This window comes from Pseudophryne corroboree, chromosome 4 (genome assembly GCF_028390025.1).
Source record: "Pseudophryne corroboree isolate aPseCor3 chromosome 4, aPseCor3.hap2, whole genome shotgun sequence".
NCBI lineage: Eukaryota > Metazoa > Chordata > Amphibia > Anura > Myobatrachidae > Pseudophryne > Pseudophryne corroboree.
This window is the reverse complement of record NC_086447.1, coordinates 507,066,216-507,082,215: the sequence shown is the minus strand read 5'-3', so window position 1 is coordinate 507,082,215 and position 16,000 is coordinate 507,066,216. Positions and strand designations below refer to the sequence as shown.

General features: G+C 43.9%; 1 protein-coding gene across 1 annotated transcript in view; it reads left to right on the top strand.

The window, feature by feature from the left end:
- The window catches only part of GPRC6A (G protein-coupled receptor class C group 6 member A), a 143,301-nt gene that overhangs the window by 53,004 nt on the left and 74,297 nt on the right, over positions 1-16,000 (top strand). Inside the window, exon 2 of the mRNA XM_063919332.1 lies at positions 3,148-3,451. Within this exon, the coding sequence (XP_063775402.1) occupies positions 3,148-3,451 (304 nt within the window). The remainder of the gene's footprint in view (positions 1-3,147; positions 3,452-16,000) is intronic.

The window sequence follows — 16,000 nt, the reverse complement described above, 5'->3', positions numbered from 1 at the left end:
TTTGAGCCTCGAGACAATCCTGTCTCGGAGGTCTACAGACAATTTCTTTGACATCATGCTTGGCATGCACTATCAAGTGTGGAACCTTATATAGACAGGTGTGTGCCTTTTGAAATCATGTCCAATCAACTGAATTTACCACAGGTGGACTCCAATTAAGCTGTAGTAACATTTCAAAGATGATCAGTGGAAACAGGATGCACCTGAGCTAAATTTTAGCTTCATGGTAAAGGTTGTGAATACTTATGTATATGTGATTTCTTAGTTTTTTATTTTCAATAAATTTGCAAAAATCTCAAAAAACTTTTTTCATGTTGTCATTATGGGGTATTGTGTGTAGAATTTTAAGGGAAAAATGAATTTATTCCATTTTGGAATAAGGCTGTAACATAACAAAATGTGGAAAAAGTGAAGCTCTGTGAATACTTTCCGGATGCCCTGTATGCTGGTGTATGTACTACAATAACTGTGAAGCTTGCTAGGGTAGTTAAAAAGGGAGTTTTATTTGGAAATACAAGTGTCTAAGCAGAGAGAATGATATGCTGGAAAGGTGCAGGAAACTTCAATGTAAAGGGCATTTTGGCAGAGATGATCAGATGAGGGAGTAAGCAAGTCATTATCCTAAGTGGAGCAACATGTCACCTCAACCTGTTTCTGGGATGTAGTCAACCATTCATTGTTGAGTGTCAGGTTGAGCTAGGTCAGAGATGGAGGCTTTGGAAGCCAAGGATGGTGAAAGGAGTGCATATACTGTTGTGATTGTTGAGTGCTTGAGATAGGGATGTGTGGGCTCGGTTTCTAGGTAACCGAGTCCACCCAAACTTACAGTTTTCGAGTGAATCCGAGCTGTGGCTCGGGTTTTCCCCACAAGCTCAGATTCCAAAATGAGGCAAAATGTAATCTTCCTGGTATCAGATCATGCCTGTTTTGGATTTGATATATGTCTCTCCTGTGATGATTTGGGCACCATTTCACACAGGAGGATTCCGGAGAGAGAGCACACTAGAGAGTCTGACTGTCAAGGCAGCAAATTATTTATCAATAAATCTACTGGTGCACACAGCCCACAGCTCCTACAGGACAGTGTTCTATTATACCCCTTTTCCACTAGCTCAAAAAACACGGGTAAATGCACGGGGGCGCGCATTTACCCGTGTTTTTGGCAAGTGGAAAAGGGTAAACCCGGATCAAGTGACCCGTGAATCCTACCCGGCTATTTACCTGGGTAGGACACGGGAATGATCCGGGTAGGGTGTAGTGTAAACGGGAGCCGTGTCGATGCGACACGGCTCCCGTTTACACTGTATGGATGGGCGGCGCTGGGAGATCATGTGATCTCCCTGCGCCGCCCCTGCCGTGTAGCTAGAAGCGTCACCAACCCGGCATATGCCGGGTTGTGACTGCTAATGGGAAAGGGACCGAGCACGGGTCGCAGCAGGGGGCAGCTCCCGTGTCAGGCTCCCGGCTGCGACCCGTGCTCGTAGGTGTAAAAGGGGTATTAATCAGCCACCAGACATTAATCCTTTAATGATGCACAGTGCACACTGGTGCTAAGCATGAAACTGCCCATAGTGTAGCCCAGAGCTCAAAATACAGGTGCAGCATTAAACTTTTATTGGTGCACAGTGCACACTGGTGCCCGCAAATGTTTTTGGTGAAGTTGTTGTCGTTTGTGAAAAAGAAAAAAAAAAGTTTATTTTTTTGTACAACTCATGTGTGTCCACTGTCCAATAAAGCTCAGTAGGTTCCATGTCACTGTATTAATATAAGCACAGTGAGGTCGCATGTTAAGTTGTAATTTCTGGAAAACCCCCCAGAAAATACATGTTTTTTTGTACAATTTGTGTGTTCAGTTATGCTCATTAGGTGCCATGCTACTGTGTAAATAAATATAAGCGTTGTGAGATGCATTGTGAAGTTGTTGTCAATTGTTAAAAAATAAATATAAAAAAAACACAAAAAGAAAACAATAAAGAAGAAGAACAAAAAATTGTGTGTGTTCAGGGTCAAACCTGTTGCTGAAGTGCTTGGTTTGTTAAACTGTACATGTTATTTTTAATATTCAACATAAGGGAGGATTGGAGGGGCCAACAACAATTCCATGGTGCACAACTTTTCTTTTCTGCCACTGCTGTGTGGCAATGTTTCATTGAGGACTCCTTTTGTCGGCTACAAACACATTTGATTTACAATTAAGTTAGAATTTACAGCAATTTAGAATATAATGCAAATTTGGAATGGTAATAGCAATCATTAGAAAATTCTAACACTCACAAAATCAGCTGAACATTCTGACACTTCCAATATCATCTGGCGAAAGAACGAGTTGGGCAAAACCATGTGCACTGCAAGGGGGGGGGGGGGGGGGGCAGATATAACATTTGCAGAGAGATTTAGATTTGGGTGGGTTATTTTGTTTCTGTGCAGGGTAAATACTGGCTGCTTTATTTTTAAACTGAAATTTAGATTTCAGTTTGAACACACCCCACCCAAATCTAACACTCTCTGCACGTGTTATATCTGCCCCACCTGCACTGCACATGGGGGCTAATTCAGAACTATTTTTTGCACTGCTGCGACCAGGTAATCGCCGCCTACAGGGAGGGGGTTAAGGGCTTTGCAGGGGTGCGATGAGCTGTGCAGTGAGCTGCACAAACAAAAGTTTGTGCAGTTTCTGCACAGCCCAGGGCTTACTCAGATGCTGCGACGATCCGGGGCGACTGTGACATCAGGAACCCTCCTCCGGGCCGGCTGTGCATGCCTGCGTTTCTCCGGACACTCCCAGAAAACAGTGAGTTGCCGCCCTGGAACGCGTTCTGCCTGTCAATCTTTTTGCGATCGCCAGTGCGATCGCTTTCTTCGTTAGCTTCGTAGCTGCCCAACGACCCCTGTCGCTGGCAAGCGACGTGCCTTCGCATGCGACCCGTGCACATGTGCAGTACAGACCAGATCACACGGCTGCAAAAAATTCAGCGTGCTATCGGGTCTGAATGACCCCCATGGTTTTGCTCAACTGCTAACAAATTTGTCTGCTATGATCAGGTGTGAATTACCCCCATAGACAAGATAAAAAGCTCTTCACTAAAAATCTCTTTGGCTATAATTCAATTAATTTAATTTGATAATAATATTGGTTGTATTTGACAGGTTTGAGATGCAGGGATTTCTGCAAATACTGGCAATGACCCACACAATTGAGATGATAAACAATTCCTCACTCATACCTGGAATTAAACTTGGATACGAAATCTACGACACATGCTCTGACACCACATTGGCCATGTCAGCCGCACTACGTTTTCTTTCTACACACAATGTTACTGAGGAAATCCTGGAATTCAAGTGCAACTATTCAGATTATACACCCAAAGTTAAGGCCGTCATTGGAGATAGTTATTCGGAGGTGTCTATTGCAGTTGCAAGGTTGCTAAACACACAGCTCATTCCACAGGTAGGAAAAATCACTCTAAAATGTGAGAACATGGTTTGTTTTTTTATTGTATTATTTATGGTATTATCGTACTGTTGTGATGCATACCCTCCAACATTTTACACAGAAAAATCGGTACAAATCCGAAAAAGGGGCTTGGCCGTGTGTAAAGGTGGCATGGCCACGCCCCTTTTCCTATACTTTCAATGGAAGTTTGGAGAGCCAAAAATCGGTACAGACCATAAAAGAAAAGGTACTGTACCTATTAAAAAGGTACAATTGGAGGGTATGGTGATGTATGGTAGCTCAACTCAATATTATTATTCAGAAATGTTGAAAATACGTGTTGTAATAATTATCATTATTCTTACGGGGTTTTTTTTTATTGTATTATTTATTGTATTATCGTACTGTTGTTATCTATGGTAGCTCAAATTAATGTGAAATGTGAAAATATGTGTTGTTGTTGTTATTATTATCATTATTTTTACAAATGTATAAGGTGCCACAAAGTGTCTGCAGCACACTGTAGGATATAAAAGAAACATTTCACAATACCAGAGTATCAGAGCATGATTATTACAATGCACAATGGCTGATTATAGCTTATTATGCACATAGTATAAGTACTAACTTGTCAGGCACCAATGGACCATTAGTGAGATGCTGCTGTGTTCTGGGGCATAGGCCTGATGCTTTAGTTTGAAAGTGGCCATGGTCTGTTGCAGCTCCTGGCTTGCATCTCCTCGATAGGGATGTTACTAGGTTCTCTGCGATCAAGAGTTTGTTGACATCACAGGAGAAGGTTTTATTGGTATAGGGGGTGAGGAAGGACCAAATTCCGGAGCTGTATTTCAGTGAGCACACAAATCTGTCAATTAGCAGCTCCACCATTTTTTGGAGTAGCAGCAATCTCACTCCATGAGAGTGGAGTATGCAGTTAACCACAGGCTGTAATGGCATACTGTACCATATCTGTACTGTGCAAGGAACATGATCATTAAGGTGTCAGCCTTAATGATCAGAATTTCATTATTTTTCGAATTTGAATAAAAGAGTTTCTGTAGTTATAATATTCATTAGTGTCACTGCTATAAAAAACTAAAAATGACATTGGTATCAAGACTCTTTAAAAGAGGCCCTATGCAACTGAAGGCCTGAGCAACTATAAAGCAAAAACTATAGGCCCATACTGTGCCAGTCTGTCTTCCCACATCCACGCTGCTCTTTCTTCACTTTAATGTTATTTGACATGTATAAACAAAAACATACAAATTGACAAGAGATAAGAACCTCTAGGGCAATCTAGTTTGTTTTATTTTTATAATCCCTAATAACCAGGCATATTTTTATTTGCATCACTATATTAGCCACTACCACCTCTCTCGGAAGCCACTTCCACATACCCATAATAATTTTGTTAAAGTAATGTGTCACGTACTCTACTATTAGCCTTGAGTCCTGCTATGTGCCTCCCAATCCACAGCCTTCCAGTGGCCTTGTGACTTACCTGCAGCCATCCTGAGTACATGACGCCCCACCAGCTGCTTCCCACTCATGCAGCTTACTGACATGGAGGCCGTATCACACACGCAACTTACTGACATGGAGGTCGTCACACACATTACTAAGTGTGTGATACATATTTGCCTACCAGCCCATGTCCTGCAGGAGATTCCTGGTTCACCACAGAGTATTCCACTGCCTCAAGAACTTACACAAATCTCCAACGGTGGTGGGATGTGGACATTATCCAGCTGCCCTGGTTCCACACAGCCCTACTAATGTGATGTGTGTGGGGTACAGATGAGTGACATATGGATGCTTAAGGGTCCGGCTACCACAGAGTTGTGGGTAGCAGAGCAGTGGCCTTGCCCGGAAGCTCTACCCTGGATTCAGCACTAACAGCACCCGCCTTGCCCTTCTTCCCCCTGCATCTGTACAGCAGCACCAACAGTAGGAGGAGGCCAGCCAGTGCCCTACATTAGCAGCAGCATCTCACTGGGGGGACACAGGTGAATCTGCAGCAGCAATAACATTGAGCCCAGTGGTGGAGTCAGCAAGATGGAGGATCAGAGTAACCCAAGCAGGCAGGAAAAGGTAAGCGGCCAGTGTATGTATGAATGTCTGGCAGCAGTCACTAGCATAGCGTCACTGCTGCCCTGACTGCACCCAGGTACTCTCTGCCAGACCCTAATAAATGTCTGTACTACATGTTATGTAACCTCCCTGCCTGACTTCCTCTGCCATACCCCAGGTTATTCCCCCTCTGCATAACAAAAGATGTGTATTCTAGTTTTTATGCCAGTCTGCTCATTACTTGCATTGTAGTGGTATTCTATTGAAAAAAAGCTGCTGCATTTGTTCAGGGTGATGGTGTATTTAGGAAATACAGTACCCTGCGATTAATTTCCATATTATTGATGTTTCCAGGTATGTCAGTAATTACTAATTATCTCTCTGAACTTTCCTTAGCTCTCGTGTTAAACCCTCTTGTTTTATTCTGCCTGTCTCTCCAACTGATACTTACCTTCATATCCCAGTAAACCCTTTCAATCCAATTGAACCCTTTTACTCCCTCCTACAGAGACCTCACATATCATCTACCTCTTCCCATTACCCTCTCCACGTCACCCTCTGCCTCTCCCTGTTACACTCTCTCTCCCCATCACCTACTGCCGTGTGGCATATTTTGAACTTCAAGTGGGACGGAGGAGGTGGACCCAGAGCAAATTTTTTCATCTGGGCCCACCACTGCATATATTATTGAAATATTCTTTATATGTAGTGGATGTGATCTTTTTGGACTTCGCTAAGGCCTTTGACAAAGTTCCACATAAGAGACTAATTCTCAAATTAAGGGAGCTTGGGGTAGGGGACACTATTTGTACTTGGGTGAATAATTGGCTGTTCAATAGGGAACAGCGAGTGAGGATTAATGGGATGTACTCTGAATGGGCTTCAGTGCTCAGTGGAATACCACAGGGTTCAGTACTCGGGCCATTGTTGTTTAATATATTCATTAATGACCTAGGAGAGGGACTGGAAAGCACAGTGTACATTTTTGCAGCTGATACTAAGCTATGTAGAGTAATTAATTCAGATAAGGATGTAGAGTCTCTTCAGAATGACTTATCTAGACTTGAGGTCTGGGGGATAAATGGAGAATGAGGTTCAATACAGACAAATGTAAAGTTATGCACTTTGGGACTAAGAACAATCAGGCAGCCTATAAACTAAATGGGGAAAATGTATTAGTTGCTTAATTGTGGGGACTGGGGAGCAGCTGTATTATATAGGAGGAGTACAGTGCAGAGTTTTGCTGACCAGTGACCACCAGTATACGTTGTCTGCCTGAAAAACACTCCATATCTGTGCTCAGTGTGCTGCATATATCTGTGCTCACACTACTTAATTGTGGGGACTGGGGAGCAGCTGTATTATATAGGAGGAGTACAGTGCAGAGTTTTGCTGACCAGTGACCACCAGTATACGTTGTCTGCCTGAAAAACACTCCATATCTGTGCTCAGTGTGCTGCATATATCTGTGCTCACACTGCTTAATTGTGGGGACTGGGGAGCAGCTGTATTATATAGGAGGAGTACAGTGCAGAGTTTTGCTGACCAGTGACCACCAGTATACGTTGTCTGCCTGAAAAACACTCCATATCTGTGCTCAGTGTGCTGCATATATCTGTGCTCACACTGCTTAATTGTGGGGACTGGGGAGCAGCTGTATTATATAGGAGGAGTACAGTGCAGAGTTTTGCTGACCAGTGACCACCAGTATACGTTGTCTGCCTGAAAAACACTCCATATCTGTGCTCAGTGTGCTGCATATATCTGTGCTCACACTGCTTAATTGTGGGGACTGGGGAGCAGCTGTATTATATAGGAGGAGTACAGTGCAGAGTTTTGCTGACCAGTGGCCACCAGTATACGTTGTCTGCCTGAAAAACACTCCATATCTGTGCTCAGTGTGCTGCATATATCTGTGCTCACACTGCTTAATTGTGGGGACTGGGGAGCAGCTGTATTATATAGGAGGAGTACAGTGCAGAGTTTTGCTGACCAGTGACCACCAGTATACGTTGTCTGCCTGAAAAACACTCCATATCTGTGCTCAGTGTGCTGCATATATCTGAGCTCACACTGCTTAATTGTGGGGACTGGGGAGCAGCTGTATTATATAGGAGGAGTACAGTGCAGAGTTTTGCTGACCAGTGACCACCAGTATAAGTTGTCTGCCTGAAAAACACTCCATATCTGTGCTCAGTGTGCTGCATATATCTGTGCTCACACTGCTTTATTGTGGGGACTGGGGACCACCAGTATATATATATAGGAGGAGTACAGTGCAGAGTTTTGCTGACCAGTGACCACCAGTATACGTTGTCTGCCTGAAAAGTACTCCATATCTGTGCTCAGTGTGCTGCATATATCTGTGCACACACTGCTTTATTGTGGGGACTGGGGACCACCAGTATATTATATAGGAGGAGTACAGTGCAGAGTTTTGCTGACCAGTGACCACCAGTATATATAGCAGTACGGTACGGAAGGCCACTGCTCTACCTACCTCTGTGTTGTCAAGTATACTATCCATCTAGATTCTATACCTGTGGTGCATTTTAGTTTTGCAGTTTGCTGACAGTGACCACCAGTATATATAGCAGTACGGTACGGAAGGCCACTGCTCTACCTACCTCTGTGTCGTCAAGTATACTATCCATCTAGATTCTATACCTGTGGTGCATTTTAGTTTTGCAGTTTGCTGACAGTGACCACCAGGATATATAGCAGTACGGTACGGAAGGCCACTGCTCTACCTACCTCTGTGTCGTCAAGTATACTATCCATCCATACCTGTGGTGCATTTCAGTTGTGCGCAGTATATATAGTAGTAGACCATTGCTATTGATACTGGCATATAATTCCACACATTAAAAAATGGAGAACAAAAATGTGGAGGGTAAAATAGGGAAAGATCAAGATCCACTTCCACCTCGTGCTGAAGCTGCTGCCACTAGTCATGGCCGAGACGATGAAATGCCATCAACGTCGTCTGCCAAGGCCGATGCTCAATGTCATAGTAGAGAGCATGTAAAATCCAAAAAACAAAAGTTCAGTAAAATGACCCAAAAATCAAAATTAAAAGCGTCTGAGGAGAAGCGTAAACTTGCCAATATGCCATTTACGACACGGAGTGGCAAGGAACGGCTGAGGCCCTGGCCTATGTTCATGGCTAGTGGTTCAGCTTCACATGAGGATGAAAGCACTCATCCTCTCGCTAGAAAACTGCAGTGCCACTCCTAGATGGGCCAGGTGTTTGTGTCGGCCACTTGTGTCGCTTAGCTTAGTCACACAGCTACCTCATTGCGCCTCTTTTTTTCTTTGCATCATGTGCTGTTTGGGGACTATTTTTTTGAAGTGCCATCCTGTCTGACACTGCAGTGCCACTCCTAGATGGGCCAGGTGTTTGTGTCGGCCACTTGGGTCTTTGTGTCGGCCACTTGGGTCACTTAGCTTAGTCACACAGCTACCTCATTGCGCCTCTTTTTTTCTTTGCATCATGTGCTGTTTGGGGACTATTTTTTTGAAGTGCCATCCTGTCTGACACTGCAGTGCCACTCCTAGATGGGCCAGGTGTTTGTGTCGGCCACTTGGGTCGCTTAGCATAGTCACACAGCTACCTCATTGCGCCTCTTTTTTTCTTTGCATCATGTGCTGTTTGGGGACTATTTTTTTGAAGTGCCATCCTGTCTGACACTGCAGTGCCACTCCTAGATGGGCCAGGTGTTTGTGTCGGCCACTTGGGTCGCTTAGCTTAGTCATCCAGCGAACTCGGTGCAAATTTTAGGACTAAAAATAATATTGTGAGGTGTGAGGTATTCAGAATAGACTGGAAATGAGTGGAAATTATGGTTATTGAGGTTAATAATACTATGGGAACAAAATCACCCCCAAATTCTATGATTTAAGCTGTTTTTGAGGGGGTTTTGTAAAAAAAAAACGAATCCAAAACACACCCGAATCCGACAAAAAAATTTCAGGGAGGCTTTGCCACAACGCGTCCGAATCCAAAACACGGCCGCGGAACCGAATCCAAAACCAAAGCACAAAACCCGAAAAATTTCCGGTGCACACCACTAGATAGAACCTCTTTCACTCAAAATCGATGTTCTTCCAAATCGTTTGCAAAGATCAGAATGTCGTCCAGATATACGATAATGTGTCGGTAGAGCAGATCACAAAATATTTCATTTACGAAGTGTTGGAAGACTGCTGGAGCATTACTGAGTCCGAAAGGCATGATGAGGTACTCATAATGACTGTCCCTGGTGTTAAAGGCCGTCTTCCACTCGTCACCCTACCGGATACAGATGAGATTATATGCACCTCTCAGATCCAGCTTCATAAAAATGGTGGCTCCACTGACTTGATCAAACAGTTCGGTGATGAGAGGTAACAGGTACCGATTCTTTACTGTAATGTCATTGAGACCTCGATAGTCAATACACGGACGCAGTCTGCCATCTTATTTCTTCACAAAGAAGAAACCCGCTCCAGAAGGTGAGGAGGATGGTCGAATGAACCCCTTGGCAAGATTCTCTTTGATGTAGTCTGACATAGCTTGAGTCTCAGGAAGCGAGAGAGGGTAAGTACGTCCTCTGGGCGGAGTCTTGCCTGGAACAAGGTCTATGGGACAGTCCAATTCCATATGAGGAGGAAGTTCATCTGTGCTGGATTTACTGAAGACATCTGTAAACTCAGTATATGGATGAGGTGGAATATCAGCAAATTTGGGAGCTGAAGTACATGCCGGAAGGACCCGCTGAAGACAGGTACCTAGACAAGAGGACCCCCAGGCTGTGACTTGAGAAGTCTTCCAATCGATCTGGGGGTTGTGGAGGCGGAGCCAAGGCAGGCCAAGAACCAGAGGATGGGTGGCTCTGGGTATCACTAGGAAAGACAACAGTTCAGAATGCAGGACTCCCACTTTTACTTGGAGAGGCAATGTCCTGCAATTAATAGTAGCATCTGGAATTCTGCCGCCATCCACAGCAGTGAGATACACAGGATGTGATGGGTTTTCAGTGGGAAGGGACCACCGCTGAACCAGTTCTGCAGTCATGAAATTCCCTGCTGCTCCGGAATCTAATAAGGCTGAAACAGTCTTGAAGCATTGGGAAACTTGCAAAGAAGCTGGTAGAATACAGTCACTTATAGATGGAGAAGATTTAATTACTCCTAGCCGGCCTTCTCCCTGACAGGCTAGGATTTGGAGTTTTCCTGATGCTTTGGGCATGCATTAATCATGTGCGAAGGAGCAGCACAGTAGAGACACAGGTGCGCAGAGCAGCATCTTTGTTGCTCCTGTGGAGACAGGCAGGAGCGATTTACCTCCATTGGCTCCTCTTTAGCTGGGGAAACCGGACGAGTTGTAGAGAAGACTTGCACCTTGGATTGATTGGCTCTTCCATGTTCGATTGCACGTTCCCGAAAACGGAGGTCAACTCTGGTACACAAAGAGATGAGCTCGTCCAACTTTGAAGGTAAGTCACGAGTAGCTAGCTCATCTTTTACATGCTCAGAAAGACCATGCCAGAATGCTGCGTACAGTGCCTCATTATTCCAGGTAAGTTTGGATGCCAGAATTTGGAACTGTACAAGATACTGTCCCACAGAACGAGATCCCTGACGAAGATGTAATATATCTGCAGCTGCTGAAGTCACTCACCCAGGCTCATCGAATATTCGCCGGAAAGTTGCCACAAAGTACTTATATGATGACAGGAGGGCGTCTTATCTTTCCCATAATGGCGACGCCCAATCTTGAGCTGAACCGGACAGGAGAGAGATAATATATGCAACTTTAGCACGTTCTTTCGGGAAGTTTCTGGGCTGCAGTTCAAAATGGATCTCGCATTGGTTCAAGAATCCCCTACAGGCTTTAGGGGAACCATCGAACTTAGCAGGTGGAGACGAGCAACAGCTGAAGCAGTTGGAGGTGACGAGTCCACCTGGGGTTCACTGGGAGCCCCTGAACCACGGAGGGTAGACTGTAAATTATCCAGCCGAGAGGAGAGGTCTTGCAGACAATGAATTACCTGACCCTGCGCAGCTTCTTGATGTTCTAGACAAGCTGAAAACAGTTGTACAGGGCTGGTGGGTGGGGTCTGTTCTCTGGCTGAATCCATTAGGCCAGTGCTAACTGTCACGCCTGAGGTCTGACTCTGGACAGTAGAGATCTCAGGCATAGGGGCAGAATGGTATGTGAACCTGGGAGCTTTGATTAAGTTCATGTCCACTAACCAGGATGTGGTGTACTAGAGCATAGGCCCGAAGGTTTAACCCAAACAACAGAGATTGCAAAATAAAATAAGTATTTTATTCAGCACGCAAGATAGTATAGTTAGCGGCAGTTAGTAATAAACTCCAATAATCTGTATCACAGATAATGCAGTAACTTAGGCATAGGAACTGAGGCAATGCTGTAGCAGATGTAACATCGATGGCAAGATGTAATATCGGATGTAGTGTGTACCACTAATGAAGTCTCAATATGGGTGAGCACACAACAATAGACTTTAGATGCAGTGTGAACCACTGATGAAGTCCCAACATAAATAAGCACAGCAGCAGACTTGGATGCAGTATAAACCACTGATGAAGTCCCAATTTGAATGAGCACAAAGTTACTGACCACTAGAGATGAGATGGATACCAATGATACTGGTTATTGATGAGGAGCACCACCGTAGCTTGAGATCGATAGCGGAACACCGATGAAGCTAGAGATCGATGGCGGAACACCGATGGAGCTAGAGATCGATGGCGGAACGCCGATGGAGCTGAGTATCGATGGCGGAATACTGATGAGCCAGGCAGAGCTGCAAGCTGGACGGAACTCAGGTCTCAGGACAGAGTGGAATATCCTGGAGCAAGGTAACCAGGAAGCAAACACAAAATTGGGCGCTGATGTTTAAATTGGATGTTAGCCGCACGTCCCTGTGGCTGGGTTCCTCTGCCACCATTTTAATAGAGCAAGAAAAAACATATTGGGACTGCGCTTAATATCCAATTAAAGATTTTATTCGCTCAAATACAATTTAATATATTTATACAATCACCGGCCGGATTTTATAAAATATAACATGAATATACTAATAGAAACCTACAACGCTTCTATAGCACATAATTAGTATATAATTGGCATAATTAAGAAACATATATTAAAAACTCAATGCACACATAGTCATGTTGCTGACTATACCACTGCTCATAGGTGACTCCTATAACCTTGCAGGCGTCCCTGCAATATATAGCGTTATGTCTACTATCCGTGTGGTTTTAATTTTATAACAGCAAGGGATAGAAATCTTCTTATAATACCCCTTTATCTGTAGGGTTAGACTGAATGTCCGTCATCAGTTATATCTGTCCCATGAGCCTTAAGTCAGCAAAGTGATGTTAGTAATGCGGTAATGGCAGACTTGTGAATGTCCTTGCCTTTAACCCTATGATACCAAGGCTGTCTCTGAGTGCAATTTAGGCTGTAGTATACCTCAGGTCTGGGAGCACACTCCCTATTCCCCCTTAGCACTGGGGTCCGGGTATCCGAATGTCGAGCTTCTTCACACTGAAGAAGCCGCCGATGGTACATCGAGGCGGTGAAACGCGTATGTGGAGGAGTGGATAAGTGAGTTTTTAGCCGGCCGGCTAAGTGAATTACCAAGTGATTACTAGGCATACTCTGCATGACGGCTTACTAACCTACTAATCAGCTCGACATCCGGATAGCCGGACCCCAGTGCTAAGGGGGAATAGGGAGTGTGCTCCCAGACCTGAGGTATACTACAGCCTAAATTGCACTCAGAGACAGCCTTGGTATCATAGGGTTAAAGGCAAGGACATTCACAAGTCTGCCATTACCGCATTACTAACATCACTTTGCTGACTTAAGGCTCATGGGACAGATATAACTGATGACGGACATTCAGTCTAACCCTACAGATAAAGGGGTATTATAAGAAGATTTCTATCCCTTGCTGTTATAAAATTAAAACCACACGGATAGTAGACATAACGCTATATATTGCAGGGACGCCTGCAAGGTTATAGGAGTCACCTATGAGCAGTGGTATAGTCAGCAACATGACTATGTGTGCATTGAGTTTTTAATATATGTTTCTTAATTATGCCAATTATATACTAATTATGTGCTATAGAAGCGTTGTAGGTTTCTATTAGTATATTCATGTTATATTTTATAAAAATCCGGCCGGTGATTGTATAAATATATTAAATTGTATTTGAGCGAATAAAATCTTTAATTGGATATTAAGCGCAGTCCCAATCTGTTTTTTCGTAACCAGGAAGCAGCTGCGAGCAAACAACCATACAGGGAATGACAATCATAGGACTGGCGACTAGGCAGTCCTTACCCAGCATTCTTATAGCAGCCAGTGTGCAGGGATTGGATGGGATGATCAGCTGGACAGCAGGATGCTCAGGATAGGCTCACTGGAATCAGGTGACCGGATCAAACATGGCAGCCCCCATGTTTGGTTTAGGAGGGAAACTATGTTTGTGTTACATGTGGCTGCAGATCTGCCACACTATGCAGTGGATGCAGACCACGCTGATAGCAACTGGGCCTGGAGCATAGTGACCGCTTGGACAGGCACTTGAGAGGTAAGAATGTCTGTTTAATTACCCGGACCATGACATCAAGGTCTTAATGATAGTTATAAAATTGCTGACTTTTTATGAATTGTATGTCATGATCAGACAGTGTATATTTGTATGTTATTTTCAATGTATATTTGTTATACCTATTTCATAATACCATTCTGTACTTTCTATGATTTCTTATGTGCCTTTCTATATGCCCAGTAATTAATTACCTGTATGAAATTATACCAGCCAAAGTGGCTGTTGATTCTTATTGTTAATATGGCTGTCTTCATAGATTTTGGATGGACTTCTAGAAAATGGACACCATGTAATATGAAAGGAGTTTGACATTGTTATATAGTCTATACCCCCAAAAATGGACTGTAGCTTGAAACATGATAAAAGGGCAGTCCTTGTATTTTAAGTGTTCTACTAGAAAATGGCTCGTGAGAATTATGTTATACTATCTTAAATCAGCCATCTACTATGATAAAATGGTGGCTTTTTTTGTTTATTATGCAGTTTTATGAAAAATAGGTGCTGGGAATTATGCCCTACAACTCTTTGGTTTGGCTGCTATTTAATATGACAGGGGCTTTGATACTGTTATATAGTGCATTTTGCCTAAGCAAATGGCTGAAGCTTGTTGTTCAGGATATGATAAAATGGTGGCCCTTATGTTTACTAGGTGGTCTTCAAAAAATGGCTGCCCAGAACTATGTTTCACTATCCAAAATTACCACCTAATATAGTTTGGAATATGACAAAATTGCAGCTCATATTTTTAGCAAGTGGTCTTCTAAAAAATAGCTACCAAGAACAATGTGCCACAACCCTCTAGTTTCTCCCTTGCTTTTTGGGTGGTCCTGGCTGTTATTAGAAACACCTCCTGCAAAAAGTACTTGCAGCACTATTACCATCTTAAAGGCCTTGTACATGTGCGTACATCTGCAAGTATTGCAGGACAGAGAAACGTGATTTTGGTGACATCATCATGTATCTATGGCAATCGGGAAACTAAACAAGTTCTAGAGCAGAAGTAATTAGGGTAGTGTCTGTACCCCCTTCAGTTATTCTACCCAGATGTGACATTGAATGAGGGCAGGAGTGTGGTTCCATGTGCTCAAAGTGTTGTTGGTTTGTACTGTTATCTGTCCACCAACAGTACAAACTTGTACCTTTGCAGGCTCGCTTTGCTCGACGCACTTCGGGCATGGTGGCTTACGCTGCTTCTTTTGCCACAGGTTACTATTCCCAATAGATGATGATGTCCTAGGGTACATTAACTGAAGGCGATCTAAATAGGAAATTACAATGTAATTTGTAACATACATCCTCCACCTTGTTTTATTAATCATCTTAGATACCCTAACTGGGCACCATACTAGTTACCTGTCAGGACTCATGCTCTGGCATGCGGGAACTCACCGCAATGCTACACCATCCTCTTCCAGCGGGAGGTCTTCTGGCATCTTCGGGTGGTGCACCCTGCTGTGGCTACAGTGGGGAATCAGCGGTGTGGCCTGGGAGGTCAGTGGTGCTTCCTTCTGGCCCGGACTCTGGATGTCGCCATGATAGTTTCGGTCAGCTGACCGCAGATCCACCAATGGGAGGCCACACTTCATACTGCTGATCCAAGTCTTCAATCACCATTAAGCTCAGGGTATAAAAATCTCTAAGGAACTTTAACAGATTGCCTGAGTTTCAATGCCCTTGAATTCCAGCCCGGTTCCTAATTGCTATACCGGTTCCAGCCCGGTTCCTAATTGCTATACTGGTTCCAGCCTGGTTCCTGATTGCTATACTGGTTCCTGATTGTTATACCGGTTCCAGCCTGGTTTCAGACCACTATACCAGTTCCAGCCTGGTTTCAGACTGCTATACTGGTTC